Genomic DNA, 20,234 nt, shown 5'->3' on the forward strand with positions numbered 1-20,234 from the left:
CATGCAAAATAATCAGAATAAAAGTGTTTTAGGAAGAGGTAGCAATCAAGAGTCTTCTAGTCAGCAGTAAGTATGTCTCATATTTGACTTAAAAATCTGGTATAAATCCCTGTTGCATGGTAGGGTAGTGCCCTTCTATCACCATACATTAAAGGGGACATATCTGTATCTAATCTTATTAGGAAATTACAGCATTGCTTCCAGTTGTAGAGAGCAAATATTCTTCTCTAAGAGTCTTCCACTTACATCCAGTCCCAAGACAGTCCTGTTTGTAGTGTCTAATATAACAGTATTAATGGCAAATGTCTGCCAGAATGTAGAGCAACGGCAGCTCTCACCTCAGCCCCTGGGAATTTAAATCTGATAAAATCACTTTGAAAAACAATATGGCAACGCTGAAGCTGTGCTTCACCTGTGACTTGATTCCACTCCTATCTATATAATTTAGACACATGTTGTCCAGTACAACAGCCACTAGCTGCATGTATTTACTGAAAACTAAGTTAGCTAACATTCAATACCACTTTTAAAATTTAGTTCCTTAGTCACAATAGTCACATTTAGGTACGCAACAGCCCATCTGTCCAGTGGCTACTGTATTGGATAGGGCAGATACAAAACACTTCCACCACTGAGGGAAGACATTCCTCTAGAGAAACCACATCCTCTATGAGAAGACTGAAGAATATTCATTTTAACACTATATGTGATAGAGAATAATTTTAAACGTTAATGTCCATTAGTAGAAGGAAAGATTAACAATCTGAAATATTCATGCAATGGACTACTAAATAACAATCAAAATCTATGATTGAGATTATGAATATCTAAGTGATGATTCTAATATATATAAGGCACAGTGAAAAAAGGAAGTTATAGAACAGAGGTAGGTGGTAGGTATAGAATCCATTTTCTCACCCTCTATATTATCCTGATGTAGTTGTTTTCAAAATCAAGGCCAAGAAGCATTACAAAGTAGTGGGGTTAAGAGCTCAAGCTGGCCGTGTGAGCGTGGGCAAGCCTGAGCTTGGCTTCTCTCCACTGCAAAATGCAATCACAGTGCTAACCAGTGCTGAGGGCTGCAGTGAAAAGCAAAGGAGGTAGAGTATGTGAAGGTACTCTGTAAACTATAAAATGCTATGGAAAAAATAGCTAGTATTAAGTAGGGCATAAAACTACAAAGTGAAAATTATCTGGGAATTTCAAACTGACACAAATCCCTTGAGTAGGTAGGATTAAGGTGGGATGTGTTTTTACGTGGCACATAAAAAATTACAATTCCTTAGTTTGTCAGGGATATTTATTTCATCTTGCATAAGCAAGGGCTAGAGATGGAATCGTTTCACAATTTAATCAGTACAGTATGGCCAGATTAAGTAATTATTTCAAAAATATTCCATCAGTTAGAAAACTTATGACAACTAATACAAATAAGTATTCAGCAAATATTTTTGAATACTTAGTATATGCCAGTCAAATTCTACATGCTTTGCATGCATTAATTTATATAATCCTCACAACAACCCCTCCCTGGTGGCTCAGACAGTAAAGCGTCTCCCTGCAATGCAGGAGACCCAGGTTCGTTCCCTGGGTCGGGAAAATCTCCTGGAGAAGGAAATGGCAACCCACTCCAGTCCTCTTGCCTGGAAAATCCCATGGACAGAGGAGCCTGGTGGGCTACAGTCCATGGGGTCGCAAAGAGTCGGACACGGCTGAGCGACTTCACTTTCACAACAACCTAACAGGTAAGTAGCATCAGCCCTACGTTATAGAAAGGAAATTGAGGCATCTAAGTACCTTACGCTGGCCAAGGACAGTTGGCAAGTGAGTGGAAAAGCTCAGAGTTGAATCCAGGCAGTCTGGTATCATAATCTGTGCTCTTTAAGAACCTACTATGTCCTTAGCACTGTGTTTGATCCTCCAAATATAGTACAAATCTGACTGAAATACTCAGGACCTCCCCAGTTCACCCAGGCAGTGAAGCACAATCTTTAACTTGAAATTCAAAGCTTCTACAGTCTGAGCTCAATTGCTTCTCCCCACCTCTCTCTCGTTATGCCCCTAAAACCAATCCTTGGATACCGAGAGAAGCCTGCTTAGGTATCTGAATGTACCTCCATCTCTCTTCTTTGACGCCTTTTTTCCTTCTACCTGATATATTTGCTGCAATTCAACACACCCTTCAAGGGTGTCTCACCTAGTTCAAACAGTTCCATGGAGATTCCCTCTGGTTATCATAGCACCACAAGGTTTCCCTATGAGAAAATTTCCCTAACTTACCATCTATAATGAAAATGTGATTAATTACACCAATCTGATTAGGATACGACGTGACAGTAAAACAGCAATGCCACAGCAAGGAAATTCTGAAGACATTCCTATTAGCAATAAATGGATAAACTGTCAAGGCATGTGGTAGCAGCTTTTCAAGGTTTGGGATTAGAATTTTCTTCTTCTGAAAAAATTTCCCTATAGAAACTTAATCTCATGAAATGAGATTTTAGAAAGATTTCTATTAACTCTAGATTGAGTTAATTTTTCTAATGATTGAACACTACCTAGATTTAAAAAGAAAATAATTTAAGAATTTAAAACATTATATACTACTAGTATACCACATAAAGTATTTTATCCCTGAAGTCAGTATAATGAATCTGAAAATAAATCACTATCTATTTCACTCAGGAAGGGAAACACTATCATGCCATTACTAATATGAAAACTTGTTTTCTTCAGGAAAATAACAAAAAAATATTCTGCCCTATCTTATCCTCCAGAGATATTTTTATTCACTTTGAGCACAAATTTCTTAACATGGGAAGAAATTTAAAAACGGATTGATTTTTGTTGATTAAGTATCATGTCATAACATGCAGTGTTGACTTTAGCCAACAAAATATGAGCTATTTGATGAAAATATGTAAATTATACTGATTAAGAATATATTTTATATAAGCTTTAATTGATACCAGAGAACAATTTGCTTTTATGATCTTAAAATATGATAAATAATATTACTTTACAGAACAGTTTTTAAATATATTGCCCTTAGACATATTCGAAGCTATAATTAAAACAGAAAAGGAAAAGGGAGAATTAAGGCAACATACGAACACTCTAATAATGTACATTTGGCAATTTTTTATAAACAGAATAATGACCACAAAAAGATTTAACCTTTAGAAATTTTGCTTCTATACCATGATATTTTAAGAAAACAGCCTTGTAATAGAAAATATTGAGCAATACCAAAAACAAACGTTTAAAACATGAAAGTACAGTTACTCAAAATAGGGGCTCAAAACCACAGTAAAAATTCAGAGAACAATCATGAAACTTTTAGATTTTGGTTAAAAAATAAATGTAAAAACAAAATAATTTTGTATCTTTCTAAGGGAATACAAAAGAAACTGATGTAAGTAAGATAAAATTCTTTTTACCTGTGAATTCAAATTCAAAATTTCACTTCTGAAAAAGTCATGGTCAGAAGTAGGGGAAGAGCAAGAAAATTACCAATAAAATTGAGACATGAAATAGGTGGGAAAAAAGGATGTTTTTCACACCTTAGCATGTGTTTTGAGACACAAGCATTCAAACTAAAATTTATGAACTAAGAAATTATGAGGTCAAACAGCTGTTAAAGAGATGCTACAAAAATGACTCCCAACATATCTGGTGATGAGTTTTAAATCTCTTTTCTTACATACACTGTAAAGTATTCCTTTAATATGCAACTGTTTATATATAACTGCTTATACAGAATATATTTTCTGTATACCTAAAATATATTTAGGGTATCAAAAAGAAGAAAGAATATACCTACTCTCAGAGTAGCTGCTTCCAAAAAAAAGGAGACATTATTATACTTACTTCTAAGCATCTTTTCTATCAACAATTTACCTAACAATTACCTATGACACATTCACATCAGCTTTATTTTACTATGTATAAATACTTCATTTCCCAAGTATTCACAAAATCTGCTATTCATATTGTGTGTGCATAAACTCACAGTGATATTAAAATACAGAATTCTCATTCAACATTAATATATTTTTGAATTATACATGTTTTATATCATTATCTTAACATATTGAGAAAAACACAAAAGAATGTGCAGCAAATTACTGCACCTTTCTTTAAAAGGTCAACTGAGTAACTGTTCACAAATTATTGGTGAAAGTTCTTATTTAATTTTTAAAATTTTGTACACTATTACACTTAAAATTTAACCATGATTATTTTGATTTTGAATATTAACATCATAAGCCATGGCCTGAAAGTGAGTTAAGTTACAATTAAGACTTTAAATTTCAAAACTAGTGAAGCATTTCTTACAAGATAAAATAATGAAGATGCTACAGTAATATATACTAAGAATATTAAAAAATTAACTGAGTTCTTCCTTTATATTGTAAATGTACCATTTATCAAAAAAAAGATGATTAAAAAAAATCAGTCAGCTGATACACTTTAAGCATAATTATAAAGATGGTTAAACTATGTTCCATGAAGTAAAGACTGTGGATATTTTATTATTACTTTTTAGAAGTAGTATAGCCCAACATCTAGGAACTGTCTAGTAAATGGTAAGCACTCAGAAACATTTTTGAGAAAATAAATGACATAATAAAACTGATTTATTATGTAAGGAAAAACAACAGCTTTATCATTTCTATGTTTTAGAAACAGCCTCTTTGGCACCTAGTAGACTGTGTACTAATGATGCATCCAGCACCAGCACTGGGAGAGAAAAGGCAAATACAGAAAATACTTGGATGGTCATATGTGGGGAAAAGATTAAACTAGTTCCTCAAATAAATAAACAAAATAACCCTCAATACAGAATAAAGCATGTATTTCTTTAGAAGCACTGTGGTCAAGTGGTCAATGACGAATGGGTAAGCTAATAGTGAAAGTGAAAGTCGCTCAGTCGTGTCGGACTCTTTACAAGTCCATGGACTATATAGTATACTAAAAATAAAGTTCAAAACACCCAAAAAGCAAATATAAAGGCTATAGAGAGGATGAATATGAAAGAATAAAACACCTATTTTCATATAGTTTACATTGAGTGAATAGAAAAAACCCTAAAAACGTAAAAGAGTACTTTAAGATTTAAAGGCACAATGAGTATAAAACTGCCATTTTTAAGACGGTAATTAATCACAGTTTAAATTAGTCTAAAAATCTGGAAAATACAAAAAAAAATTTTTTTTCATATACTAGTAATCACAGGTGACCTCTGACAATTTGGTGTGTAACCATTCAGGCTAATTTCCCTGCATGAGTATATTATTATCCTATTAACCAATCCTCTACAGTGAGCATTTGCCATTACACCGTATTAATTAGCCCATTGCTCATTTATGTTTACTTATGTTGAAAACATAGCCTAAATCTACAGCTGATTAGCACTCAACTGCTTTTGAACATGTAATCTTAGAAAAGTAAAGAACATGGGTAATTGTCAACTTTGTTTTATTAGAAGTATGCAATACTGCTGACAGTGATTTTGTCAATATTTATTGCTTGTAAGACTCACACTCCCAGGAAAACTATACTATAAAACTAGATGTAATGCACGACATGATTAATAAAACTAATACTGCTGTATGTTATATATGAAAGTTTTCTAAATAAATCCTGAATTCTCATCACAAGGAAAAAATTTTTTCTCTTCCTTTTGTGTCTGTATGAAATGATGGATGTTCACTAAAATTTTTGTGTAATCACTTCATGATGTGTGTAAGTCAAATCATTATGCTGTACACTTTAAACTTACACAAAGCTTTATGTAAATTATATCTCAATAAAACTGGAAGAAAAAATTAATTTTTAAAATTAAAAAAAAAAAGTCCCCATCGTGAACTTTACATGCTCATAGGAAACTATGGGAAGAAAATGCTGATTTAAACAGCAGGTATACAAGATAAGGTAAGGAACCCTAACAAGCATTCAGCTACATTTTGTTAGTACTGGCAGTCTCAAACACTGAATCATCTCTTTCATGAAAATCAGTCTCTAGGAAGATTATCCAATTATGAAAATAAATATTTTAATGAAAATGAGAGGTGGTTATTTAAAAGAAAATGGCATCCTTAATTATAATAATGCTGCTAGGTATAGTTAATGACCCCATACACTAAGGAAGGTCAAATTTTAATGACCTGGACCACACCAAGGTCACAATTGGTAGCAGAACATTGATCAACATATAAAAGCCACCAAACACATGAAAGGAATTACAGTACATCACACATCAAACATTTTGGCCTGGCGCTTCCTTCCTCTAATCCTGCTGGCAGGAAATGCTCTACATATCCTTTGAGGTGACCATACACATTTAAAAGTGGTCCCTTGTTAAGAGAGCTCTTGGATACTGCAATTTTCTCCAAAGGGAAGAGCAACTTCTGCTCAGCACTGATGCCCTAAGCTTCTACCTGCAGCACAGAGATGGAGCGCCACTGATGAGGTACTGTAACTGCGTAATCTAATTTCTTCCAAGGGTTAGAAGCATAGAAGATAAACTTGGAAAAATATTTTTTCACGTTTTATATGATATAGTATCAGGCAAGTTGACCCATAAATGTTACAGCTTGAACTATTTTGTTATAGATATATGTAAATAAAATTAAATAATATACAAGAAAACATGTTTTGAACTACATCACCTTATAAATTAGAGATTTTTACCAGAATATAGTTACCATTCTAAGAATAAATTTTAAAAGAATATATTAAGGTGCCTACACTTAACTGGAAAATGTACAAATGATTCAGTTACACTATACAAAATGATGGCTAAGTTTCTGAGAATGAATAGTTTCAAATAAAATAATTATATGAAGTTGGAAAAAACTAGTGTCCAATTCAGATTGAAGGATAACTTTCCCACAAGGATATCTGTTGTGATAAGAACTAGGATAGGAAAAAAAGCATTTAATTTTTTTATTTTTCTACAGCATAAATATGTTTATAGCATAACAAAACGCTGTTTAATAGAATGACAGGGTATTAAGTAATTACTGTAAATTTCATCAACATCCATTCTGTCAGCTACTTAAACCAATGACACTGTAATTCGTAACTATGCATATTATTCTTTTCCCTAGTTTTTGGATAATTCTTAAAGTTTAGTGGGACTATACCTCAGTTTTATCAGGTGTTATTTAAAATCACCTGGAAATACTGAGGTTGTGTTTCACTGAACATGAGCTCCGTGACTTCTATCCAGAACTTAAATGACTGGAAATCTTTTCAGTGCCAAAGACAAGCTCTCCACAGTGTGTTTGATAAGCTGACATGGGACAGGGACTCTTTTCACTGTTGTGTCAGTTTATCAAACCCATACGTGGATGACATTCAATTCAGTTAGAGGACAATAAAGTCCTGGGATACAAACAGTTATTTCTTTTTGAGAAGCAATATACTCTTTAATGTACATGTATAATGTATATGACAATCCGTACTAAATAACTGTTGCAATAAATAAAATTCATAGAAATTGGTTCAAAACCTCAATTATAACCAGTTATTAAGCTATATCCTTGGAATTTGTCTGATGAATATAGGTGCGTATTAATAAAAAATTTTAATATTCACACCCGACAGTTTTATTTTTTTCTTATATTCATTAGTGTCTTACATGGAAAATATCATAGTGGATGAATATATAACCTGACATTAAGATACAACAAACTGAAGTTAAAAATTGTTTTTTAATTCTGATCAAAATCATGTATTTTGAACTGTGATTTGACACTGACTTGACTATGTGAAGTAGATTTACATATGATAAACTATGCTGAGAAAGTCTTTTTTACAACTTAATTCATTTTAACATTTAGTTACATCAGAACTGTTCTATGGCTACAGAGGTAAGAACAGTGGTTATCTTGGAGTGCAGGATACTGGATAGGCCAGGAAGAGGAGAGTTTCTAGGGCGTTGGGTAGCTGTAACATGGCTACACACAAATGCAAAAGTTCATCATGCTGTACTTTCCTGACTATAAGTTGTAACTTAATAAAAAATAAAAAGATATGGAAAAAAGTTCAAACCAGAAAAAAATAGCTTTGCACTGGTTTATTTTGGATCTATTTTCATAATCAACATTTGTATTTTTCATGACCCTTGTCAATGTGGAATGATTTTTCAAGTAAGTTTTTGTTCACAGCTCAATGTGAGAAATGACGTGCAAGAAAAGTATTTCAGACTGAAGAAATACCTTTCTTCCCAACAGAGGATGCAGAGTTTCCAAAAAGACAAGTATTTCTAGCATACAAAACAGTTAAAATTATAGTTTACTCCAGGGCAGTGACCTAGTAGACACAGAATAAAAGATATAAAGATAAATGCATGTATTAATAGCTACTGTTTAAATTGGCACTTTAGAAAATAATAGCTTCTTTGTTCTCATGTAAAAATGACAAGCGTTTTGTGGCAGTAGCATCTCATGAGTGGTTAGCAAGTTCTCTTATACAATGTGTAATTTATTATTAGTTCTACATATTAAATGAATGCATAGATGCTTGCTTCCTACCCTGCTTTCTAATTAGCTTCTATATTTGTGAAGGGGATTGGAAGCTATTGGCTGAAAACAGACACTAGTCATGAAAGGGTAAAATGGGTCTTCCTCAAATTGCAGTTACAAAGCCAACATTGCAGTACCATTTACAATATTCTTAAACTCAAAGCTGAGCCAAGACTTTTATCAATCAATCAATCAATCATCTTAGCTCTCCTGTTTAATCCATTTAGGATGTTGAGCAGGGTATACTTGAATAACTATAATAAGCATGTGATGGTTTCTGGGGAGAAAGGATGGGAGGACAGGATAGTTAGGAAGTTTGGGATGGACCTGTACTTACGGCTATATTTAAAGTGGACAGCCAACAAGGACCTAGTGTATAGCATATGGAATTCTGCTCAACATTATATGGTAGCCTGGATGGGAGGGGAGTCTGGGGGAGAATGGATACATGTATATGTATGCCTAAATTCCTTTGCTGTTAACCTGAAACTATCACAACATTGCTAAGCGGCCACATTCCAATACAAAAATAAATAAATAAACATTCAGATTACTTTTTAGTTACAATAACACTTAGCACAATGTTTTACTGTTTTTTAAAGAGCTATCTTATATGTCAGTGGTTCTGGTGAACATTCATCATATCCCAGAAACTCACCTGTCTTTAAGCCGAGAAGTGTTTAAGTAATAATTTCACATGATGATGTTAGTGCCTCAATTAAAACACATAATCAGGAACGTACATAAGATATTACATATCCAGTGTACCTTATATAACCAGAATTTATTTAAAATAAGTATAAGATAGATTTTCTAAGTTCACAATGAAAAATTATGATGTTAACCCAAACAAATTCTATTCTGTAGCATTTTTTTCAACATGAATTTCTAGAGGAAAGCATCAAAAATATCAATAAAAAGGGTTAAATACATTTAATATAACATTCTGAAATGTATGACAGTAGAACTTACAGTCATTTTCAACACTGTTATTGAGGTAGCTTTTGGCAGCAAACAGAAACACATTCATAGAAACCTACATCCTGCTACAGGAAGCCACAAAAGACGCAGTTACTTTGGTGAAGGCCAAATCCAAATCCAAATCCAAAGCCTTCACACTGGATCAGCTAAAGAACATGACAGGGACTAAAAGTCTGCCAACAGTACTTTCAAACAAAGCTTTCAGGCAAGCCCATCTAAATACCTACTATCCCAATCTCTCTGATTTGCTAAAAGGGAGTTACTTGAAACCAACACTATGCATTATAGGATTAGGAACCTAACATCATGAGATACGAAACATACCTTGCCAAAAGCCAACACAATGGTAATTTTGAGAACATTTATATAGAAAGAAAATTAGGAAGAAATTAATCATTGGGGAAGGGTGTGGTTTTGTAGAATTTAATCTCTGCAATGTATTTGGAACTATAGTTCACTGTTAAAGTAGATGATAAGACAGGTTTTAAGAGAAATTGTAAAAGCATGTAGTAGAGCAATATCTCATCCTAAACTGCACATTCATCAGGAAAAAAGGGCAATTATTAATATTTCCAGAAAAGCACAATTTTTCTGTTTTGAAATAAAGATAATTTTTCAAAGCATAATGTACAACTGTTAATGATGTTAAGCTCATGTGAAGAATCTTAATGTCACGTATGAATTTCTGTAGGTCATATGCTTCAATTATCAATTGTCCAGACCTATATAAATTGTTGAAGTACACTTGGAAAACAAAATTTAAAAACTAAGTCAATCTCAATCATGAATTTCACTGGTTCTATCAATTTAATGTTAGTTCATTTTGGGAATATTAACTCTTTGAGAAATCAAGACACCCATAAGAAGATTAACAATTACAAACAATATTGTCAAAGTTTTGTATGAAGGAATTGCGTGACTTGCAAATCTACATTTTGAATTGCGTCAGGTCTATTTATTTAAAATGTTTAACAAAGTACTTAATTCCTGAGTTTTAGTAAATTATGATTTTAAAAAATCTTAGTATAGTGATTATACATCAAAGTCAATAAAAAATCAGAAGACAATTTGTAGTAGTTAAAAAACAATCTGCTTAGTTTTAACAAGTTTCTAGTAAAGCTTCTATTTAGGAAATATGCATTTTTTTGCGTTGAATGTTTATACTTCTGAAATATTAGTCATAAAGTTAGTTTTTATAAAGAAAGTAAGCTTTTCCCATCAACTAGGTAAGAAGAAAGCATGTTTTTTCATTCTTTCCGTGTTGGTTGCATCAAATCAGGTTCACAGTGAGAAATGGAGATCAACCACTGTTGTGCAAGTTGCCCATAAAAAAAGCAATAAAGACACAGAAAACAAATGTGTATATAATGCTGGAAGAACTCTACTAATACAACTCTTCTAAGAGTAAAAATGAATCAGATCTCCTAACCTTTATATTTCTTTGAAGGTAAAATTCCATGAATTAAACAGCTACACCCAGCGTACACCTGTCAGAAGATTCATTTATAAAAGGTGTCTTTAAAACATTTGCCAAAATCACCATGGATTTTTCATATAATGATGGCTGTGGGCAATTTTTAAGAGAATGAAATTCTCTGTGGAGAAAAGCTGAAACCCAATACTAGATTCAAATCTATTAAGCACTGAAAGCACTAAAAAGGATTAGCAAATGCCTACAAAAAAGAAATGGTTGAAAAATCCAACAACTGACAAAGTTTATAAAGAGCTATGGGATAAATTAGTCACAGATAAAATCCCATAAGGGACATCAGAAGACCCACAAATATTTATGGCATGAACCAAAAGCTGTACGCAGAAGTTCACAAACGTCCAATTAAAAGAAGGATATAGTCCCTCAAGTAAAACATGAAAGTTTAGAAACTTTGTAATTAAAAATACTACAAAAGCAAAGAGTTCTGCTTTTTTGCATTTTAAAATTCTTTTAATGTACAGAATATTTTGGAAAAAAAGCATAAACTAAATTATTTGTTAAAAGCACAAGTTTATTTTTTAAGTCTTTTAGCATAGGTATTAAAAGACTGAACTTTTGACAGTGTGACAGAGCAGTAATAAGGGAGACAACATATAATCTTAAAAGGCTTCCAAATTTATATATCGAATTCTATAATCCCTATTTTCAGCTTAAACACTATATTTCTCAATTGTATAGGGTTAGAGAGAAAATGCCCAATTTTGAGAAACCCCATGACATACTTATTCAACTCTGATATAATTTTGGTGAATGAAAAATACCTGTGAACACACAATATGTAGTTTCTTTAAAATAATATAATTAGTATTTTCTTCAACATAATTAAGAGAAAAATACTAATGTGCAAGAATACTCTGGGTAGAAGAGAGAATTAAAACAAAGAAAAATAGTTTTAACTTATCTCTTTTTCTTTCATAACTTTGGGATAGAACCAGAGTAATCACTAAACTATACTGAGGCAAAAAGAGAAAGATATCTCTTATGAAATAAAAATCATGAAAATACATTACGTTTCTTATTCAGCAAATCTATGTTAATATTTGTATCTGGTTATGGTTTACTTCAGAGCTTATAACTGATGTGAGAAAAAACTAATGATCAAAATCATTAGCTATATATGCTACTGGGAGCTATTTTCTGTAGAGCAAATGAGTATTAAGTACAACCTAATGAGAATTCTGTTAATTTCCAAGTATCCTCAAGACTGAAGACCTCAAAACACTAGGGTTATAAGAGTTTTCACCATAAATTATGGCTCAAGTATCTATAATATCAAATTCATCCCAATTTGGAATATTTTACAGAACCTAAGGAAAATGCACTAAAAGTTCAACTTGGTACCTAATAGTTTTTTTCAGTTTATTCACCATTAACAAAAATGATGTCAGGAAAAAGAAACTCCACCATGTAAACAGCAATAAAATTTACTGGAATATGAATGTGAAAGTTCAAAAAAAAAATCAACCCTCAAACTTACACTGGGAAACTAGAGTTAGTTAAATCAAAGCCAGTCTTAAACTCAGTTACAGGCAGCAAGATGTATATTGTTAATATACAATGGGAATGGGAACTGGTTGTGGTCTTTACTTTATGTGTGGCTCAAGATAAATTATTTAACATCTACAGACTCAGTTTTTTGTCTTTAAAATACAGACAGTCCTAATACTTGACTCTTAAGGTTACTGTGATGCATAAGCACTGCACGGAATGCACCAAGCAGAATCTTCGACACAAAAAAAACATACATCATGGTTAGCTATTACTGCTGCTACCACTACTACTTCCGCTACTGTTGTTACTATTACGCTACAATTATAGAAGGTAGGTCAGATACTGGTTACTTCTAGGTAGGTCAGATACAGTTTACTTCTAAGTAAAGCGATCATGAAATGTTTAAAAAAGAGAGCAGGATTTAAATGACACATGAAAAGACAGATGTGATTCTTAAAAAAAAAAAAAATTAACAATGCTGAACAGAGAAAAAAGATTTTTAAAGTATCTATAACCTCACCAATGTAAAGTTTCATAACAAAAACTCTTTGAAAGGCTAAGCTGCAAGAAAGCTTTATTTCCACAAAGTTGAAAATTCATACATAAACAAGGACTATAGAAAAGAATACAATAAGCATTACTGGGACAAATAAAATATTTAACTTGAACAAGTGTCTTATGTAAGAAAGCAATTAGTGGTAAGATTTGAAGTCTAGGCTGAGGTCGGATCACCAAAGAAGATGCATACTGGGTTAATAGGGATTCTGTCATGTTCAAAATTGAGCACTGTTGACACATGTTAACAGAGCTGCTGTAGTCAAATAATGTTTCAAAGTGGTATGCTAAAGCCAAAAAAGCCTACAACATTTTAATTTACACAGTAGTGCCGAACTGTGAATCACTTGGCCTTTGCAATTCAAATGGTAACAGAGAATACTTAGGCTATACTAATTTCAGTTTCCTTCTGGTACTGATTTGTTCTTCAAGGACCACCCTAGCAGCTATTTCACTGAAGGAAAAAACAGTTTTCCTTTCACATTTTCTCAGGTATAATAAGGTTTTGAAGTCTGGGAAGTCTTGGTCACAATATGTTCTACAAAACTTAAGTTTTTATGGAGCTTTTTAATTATGGAGAATATTGTGTTGGTTAGAGACAAAAAAGTAGTCTTTAAATCTTAGAGTCTTTTGATCTATGTCATCTAAAACAGTTCAGAAACACAAACGTGTTTCTGAATACGATGACACTAAAGGATACCCACAAGCAAGTTGCATAACAAACTGCAGAGTACAGACCCATTCTTTAAGACAGAGACAGTCACACACACACATAGCACAGACACACAAACGGCCTAAAAAGGTCTCGGCCTAACCTTTAACAATGGCAACAGAGTAAAGGAGCAGTCAAAATAAGCCTTGGAATTCCATTTTCTATGCACACACTTTGGTATTATTTATTTTGAAAACATAAACACTATTACACTTTTATTTTAAAAACTTACTAGTACTAGTTTATTAATAGATTAAAATAAAGGTAGATTTGATATTATTAAAAAGTCATCCTACCAGTTGACTTATAAAATATTTTTAATAATATATTAACTTATTTTAATTTGATAACAAGATGACCAAACAATGATAAGCTAAATTGTAAACAATTTTTTTAAAACTAGGAATATAAAGTTTTTAAAGATACTTAGAATGTACTGAAGACACATATTTTACTTACAGGGCCTCATGAATAATTATCTTTACAGTTTCTATTCTCTTGGCTACTTTAAAAAAAAAATATCTGAATAGAATTGAAGAACACTATTCTCTATTCTTTCCTATGAAAACTGCAAAACTAGATGGAACTTCTGAAATCATTCTTTCCGCACACAGTAATTTTCAGAAGTCACAGGACAGAACACGTAAGGACCCCTACGATAAAAATGGGATCATGAAAAAAAGTTCAGGGCACAAATTCATAACTTCTGATATTGCTTATTTCATCAATTTAGGCATTGTGGGAAGTGTTACAGAAAAAGTATAAATTATTAATGTTATCAAATCTATCAGAGCTTTACAATGTAATTTCACTGACTCAAACGACAGGGTTGAGGTTTTAAGCTTCATGGAGGGAGGCACCATAGCTCTACTCAAAAATATATATTTATCACTGGAGTCAAATACACTGTCGGCACTCAATAAATATCTGTTAAATAACTGAATTAATCAATGTATATTTAATAAATAAATGAACTAATTACTGAATTAATGTATGCAGTCATGTAACGAAATGGCATAAACGTCTCAAGGATCCCTATTGTACTAATGACTTGTATAGAGCTGTTTATTCTACTTCTGATACAGAAAGCTATTTTTGAAAAATTATTTAAAACAAAAATCACATCAGCTACTTACAAAGTATTCAGGATCACAGTCAAATTTTTAGAAAAGTCTTAGGAAGAGAATAATATAAATCCAATGTAATTTTTTAATAGCAGTTATACTATAAAATGGCTTAAGATTCTGACTGAGACCTATTTCCATTTTTTTAATAAACAACCAAAATCACTATAATTAATGAGCTGTAGATGATATACCAGCATTTGTAGAACAAAAAGTTTCTAAAAATATATACATAAACCATTTATACAAGAGTAAGCAAATTTATTCTTTTAAAATCTTTATTATTAATTCTTAATATACCTAAAGTTACAAAACATTTAGACATTTTAATTATACTTCTTTATAATCTCTATTTTATTTTAATTTCCTTAAGTCAGTCTATGAAGGAACACTGCCAGCACAGGTAAATTTTTTTTAAGTCTGCCTTTATAATCTCATCCTTAATTGTTCCTCTGTTTCTCTTTTAGCCTGAGACAAGAACTTTAGTCTCGGGAAAAGACGCTGGGCAAGATAAAGGGAAAAACGTTAGGCCAGATTGTCTGTGACTCAGAACTTCTGTGTTAAGTCAGGGAAATGGCTGAACATCACACAGAATGAGAAAATCTCATTGGTACTGATAAACCTATTGGAAGGGCAGCAATGGAGATGCAGACATAGACAATAGCCTGTGGACATGGGGGTTGCGGCAAAGTAGAGGATAATGTGGAAACATGTACACCGCCTTATGTAAAAGAGACAGCCCATGGGAATCTGCTCTGTGACTCTGGGAACTCAAACCAGGGCTCAGTAACAACCTAGAGGGGCGGGATGGGGTGGCAAGTGGGAGCGAGGCTCAGGAGGGAAGGGACACATGCATACCTATGGCGGATGCATGCTGATGTGCGGCAAAAACCAATACAGTGCTGTGGAGCATTATCCTTCAATTAAAAAGAAAGAAAGAAAGAAAATCTTAGACTGAGTTGAAAGGAAACTGGGAGATTCGCTTGTCCAGGAACAAGCAGTTGCAAGCTAGGTAGATCGGTAGGCTAGGAGGAAGCAGGTAAAGAGCATAGACAGTTCAGAAAGGGGCTCAAGACTATACACAGTTCGGCTTGAACACTAAATAAATAACATATATGTTCTGCTGTTTTCTAGTGGATCAGATGCTTTTAAGAAGAATAATAAAGTATGAATTCATATAGGGTGTTAGTAACTTAATAGAAGTTTTATTTTACACTATAACTGAAAGTGTATATAAATTATGAAATTTCAAATAGACTCCACTGAGTGATTCTGTTAGGGAATGGGTAGGAAAGCATGGAGTGAAGGATGCTCAGCTTTTGTGGTATCACCTTTCATAATGTTTGAATTTTTAGCATTAAAATGATTAACATTTATTAAATCTGTATTTTTTTTAAAAATCCTCTTTGTTAAAAACTTTCGGAAATTGTTGGACCACAAGGTGTGGCCCTTGAAGCAGCACATTAGCATGAGGCAGTATCAGTGTCTTCCCCAATCACTCGTGATAGAAATGTCAAATTTCAAGCCTCATTCAATACCTCTCAAGTCAAAACCCACATTTTAACAAGATCTCCAGGTAATCTATATGGACATTAAATTTAAGAAGCACTGGTCTAACTCAACATAAATCATAACTCCCTCTAAACCTTTCACGTAGTTGATCAGTCTTCACTATGTCAGCAATTGGGTAGCTTAGAACACTCTGAGACAGTTAACATTTTCAAAAATAAATTCTTGATCTCTACCCGCCCAGCCTCCCAAAGTAAATTCTCCCTCAGTTTTCCTTCCCTTGGTTAATTTTATCCATCTAGTTGCTTACGCCATACAACTGAATTATCCTTATCTTCTGTCTCAAACCCCATGTGTAATCCATTTGCAAATTCTTTTGGCTCTACCTCTAAATAAAATATTTCCAAAATCTGACCACTATGCACCACCTCCACAGCCACAACCGTGGGCCAAACCACCATAATGTCCTGCCAAGATTACTGCAATAGTCACAGAATCTTGCCCTTCCCTGGCTACAGTCTAATCTTCGCATGCTGGCCTGAATTATGTGTCTAAATATAAACTGAATCACACCGCTTCTTTGCTCAAACCCTCTGAGGGTTTCTCATTTGATGAAAAAATCAACTCCTTAATAATCAAAAGAACTCCATATCACACATAAATATATTTGACTCAAATAATAGAAATAATCCTTAACATAACTTCAAATATCAAACTCCCATTGGCTTTTTTGAACTTGACTCTGTTTTTGAATACAGATTTCACCTCTTTTGTATATCTTTATTCCCTGCTGGTGAGCTCTTCATTTCTTTTAGTAGGCTGATACTTGGAAAACAATAAAAGTAAGTATTTAAAAACTGTGCATGTGTGAACTATTTCCCCCCACAACTACCTCTCACTCAACGTAATAGCCAAAGCCCTCACAATGGCCTAGGAGGCTCCCCCATATGTCTCTCACCTCACAGCCTAGCATGTCCCCAAGCACATACTGCTAGAGCTGCCACTGGCTTCTCCAGTACACTACTACTATGTCAGGGTCCCGTGCTTTCTCAGTGAGATGTCCTCTGATTAGGCCATGCTGTCCACCTCTAGTTTCCTACTTCCTATCTTCTTCCTTGTTAGATTGCCTCAATAAGCACTTCTTATAGTTAATATACCTGAATATTTATTTATTTTTAACTGTCTCTCTGGGCTTCCCTGGTGGCACAACAGTCACACATGACTTAGCAACCAAACAACTGTCTCTCTCCTTCATTAAATTTAGTAGCAGGGAGTTTTCTTTGTCTTCCACACTGATTTATACTCAATACTTAGAATAGTGCCTGATGCACAGTAGGCTCCTAATAAAACATTTACTAGATAATGAAAAGTGAAAGTGAAAGTTTAGTCGCTCAGTCGTGTCTGACTCTTTGTGACCCCATGGACTGTAGCCTACCAGGCTCCCCTGTTCATGGGATTTTCTAGGCAAGAGTACTGGAGTGGGTTGCTAATGGCTTGTGAACAAATAGTCCCCGGGTCTCCTGCATTGCAGGCAGATTCTATACTGTGTTAGTCACCAGGGAAGTCCCATTCATTATTAGACTTATATAATTTGAAAGATCTTAATAACATTGAGCTGCAGTTAGTGTCATTATCATATCAACTGATTTAATCATTCTAGCTCTGTTCTTAGCTTCAGAAGGAATGACACAAATAGGCCAAGTATTTGAAGCCTGACACCATGGCCACTACGGGTTTTCTCATCTTCAAATTTAAGATCTTCAGTATTACTGTTTCCTTCAAAGGTAACATGTCCTTTTATCTATGTATATATATTTTACTGGCTGAATTTAAGATTTTCCCAAACTTCACAAAAGGCAAAGGCATCTCATCTCTCCTGCGATCTGTGTTAGGCCTTGAAATCTGTTGGGAGAGAAAGACATCTTGCATTCTCTCTCTTCTTGCTCATCATCCTGTCTCAGTCCATCACGGAGGGTTTCTTTATCTAGTCTCTCTGATTTTCAGTCATTTGAACATGCTTCTAAGTATAGTTTTCTTTGCATTTATTTTTGCTTGGATTGAGGATAGCCTTCTTGGGTCTGCTGGTTAACAATTCTTGATAAATTTGGAGGAGTCACAAGGTCTATCTCCTTAATTCTTCCTTTTATTCCATTCAATCTTTCTTCTACTTTCTTTTACTTCTTGTACTCTCTTTACACATATCTTAGACCATCTGACTACTCCACATGGTTTTCCTTTTATTCTCTTTCATGTTCTTTTTTTCTTTTCTATTCCTCCCCTCCTCTCTCTCTGTGCTTCAATTTGGATAATTTGTCTGAAACTATCTCCAAGTTTACTAATCCTTTCTTTTACTTTGTCCATCTGGTATTATGGCTATCCAAGGAGTTCTTTAATTCAGATACTATATTATTCAGTTTTGGAATTTACTTTAAATAGAGCTCATGTCTATGAAATCTTCCATCTTTTCAACATATTTCTTTATAGTATTAATAAGAATTATTTCAAACTTCTACTTACTTCAAATCTCAGTCATTTGTGGGTCTTTTTCTACTAGCTAAATTTTCTCCTAATAATGGGTCAAATCTTCCTGCTTTTTTGGTATCTTTTTTCTTTTTTTAAAAACATATCAGATACCACATATAAAGACTATGGAAACAGAAGTCAACATTATTTTCACCCAGAGAACAACATTATTTTCGCCCAGAGAAGGCATATCTTTTCCCATAAGGCAGCATGGATAAGGAACGGATCATTTCTGTCCAGTCTTTGGGGTTGGTTTGCAACTCCAACTAAACTCAATTCACCTTCCATTTCAAATGTCTCAAGGGTGACATGTCCTGTATTTCTTATGGACCTCCCTATAGTGTTGCACTGTTCAATAGAAATATAATGCAAACCACAATCGGAGCTGCCAATCTAAATTAAAAAATGCTGGCGGTCACACTGAAAAAAGGATTTAAAAAAACAGTGGAAATAGTTGAAATAATATATTTAACTCAATATATCTAAAATATGATCATTGCAATATATATACTTGATATAAAGATTATTACTGAGATATTTTAGTTTATATTAATTCATCAAAATCTTCTGTATTTTGTATACTTATAGAATATTTCAATTTGGATTACCACATTTCAAAAGCAGAATAGCCACATGTAGTCAGTGGCTACTGTATTGAACAGTGCATCTCTAGCATGGCTCTGACTTTTAAGGAATGTGAAACTTTGAGAAAGTCAATTTCTTCTTGCCAGCTCCCCTTCTGCATTTGACACACATAAAAAGCACCATAGAGAACTTTCTGTATGTTTGAGGCTCCTCCAGATTCCAATACATCACTTTAGTCTATATGACTGATAAATGTCCCTTCATTTCTCCTTCCCACAACAAAATCTCTCTGCTCATAGCCAGACAAGGCAAATAATTTCAGAGCTGAAAAGAGCACCCAGTGTCCACTCACCTAGAAAAGGTGTTTCTCTCTCTGAAATGTAAGTCCTCTGGACCTTTCTGTGACATCAATTTTTTTTTCTTAAATTAGTTTTATTAAGATATAATTGGCATCCCATAAATTTTATCTTTTTTGAAGTGTACAATTCAGTGTTTTAGTTTGCATACTCTTTTACTCATTATATATCACTCACTGTACATCACTACTAACTGATACTAGAACATTGCTATCATCTCCCCCCCCCCAAAAAGTCCTATACCCATTAGCTGTTATTCTTTTTCCCCTCCTAGCTAACACTATTCTAAATTTTGATCTGTATGTATTTGTCTACTCTAGAAATTTCATATAGATGGAATCATAAAATATGTGACTCTTAGATGCTTGGCTT

General features: G+C 33.4%; 1 protein-coding gene across 11 annotated transcripts in view; it reads right to left on the reverse strand.

Annotated features, from left to right (window-relative positions):
* VPS13B (vacuolar protein sorting 13 homolog B) overlaps positions 1–20,234 on the reverse strand; it is a 774,030-nt gene that overhangs the window by 318,343 nt on the left and 435,453 nt on the right. The window contains exon 31 of one of the 11 annotated variants that reach the window (XM_043484088.1): positions 14,213–14,418. The exons of the other annotated variants lie outside the window; for them this stretch is intronic. Coding sequence (XP_043340023.1) covers positions 14,361–14,418 — 58 coding nt within the window. The 3' untranslated portion in view covers positions 14,213–14,360. Of the gene's footprint in view, positions 1–14,212; positions 14,419–20,234 lie in introns of those variants that run through there. 11 annotated transcript variants of the gene reach the window in all.

Source organism: Cervus canadensis, chromosome 12 (genome assembly GCF_019320065.1).
Source record: "Cervus canadensis isolate Bull #8, Minnesota chromosome 12, ASM1932006v1, whole genome shotgun sequence".
Lineage (NCBI taxonomy): Eukaryota > Metazoa > Chordata > Mammalia > Artiodactyla > Cervidae > Cervus > Cervus canadensis.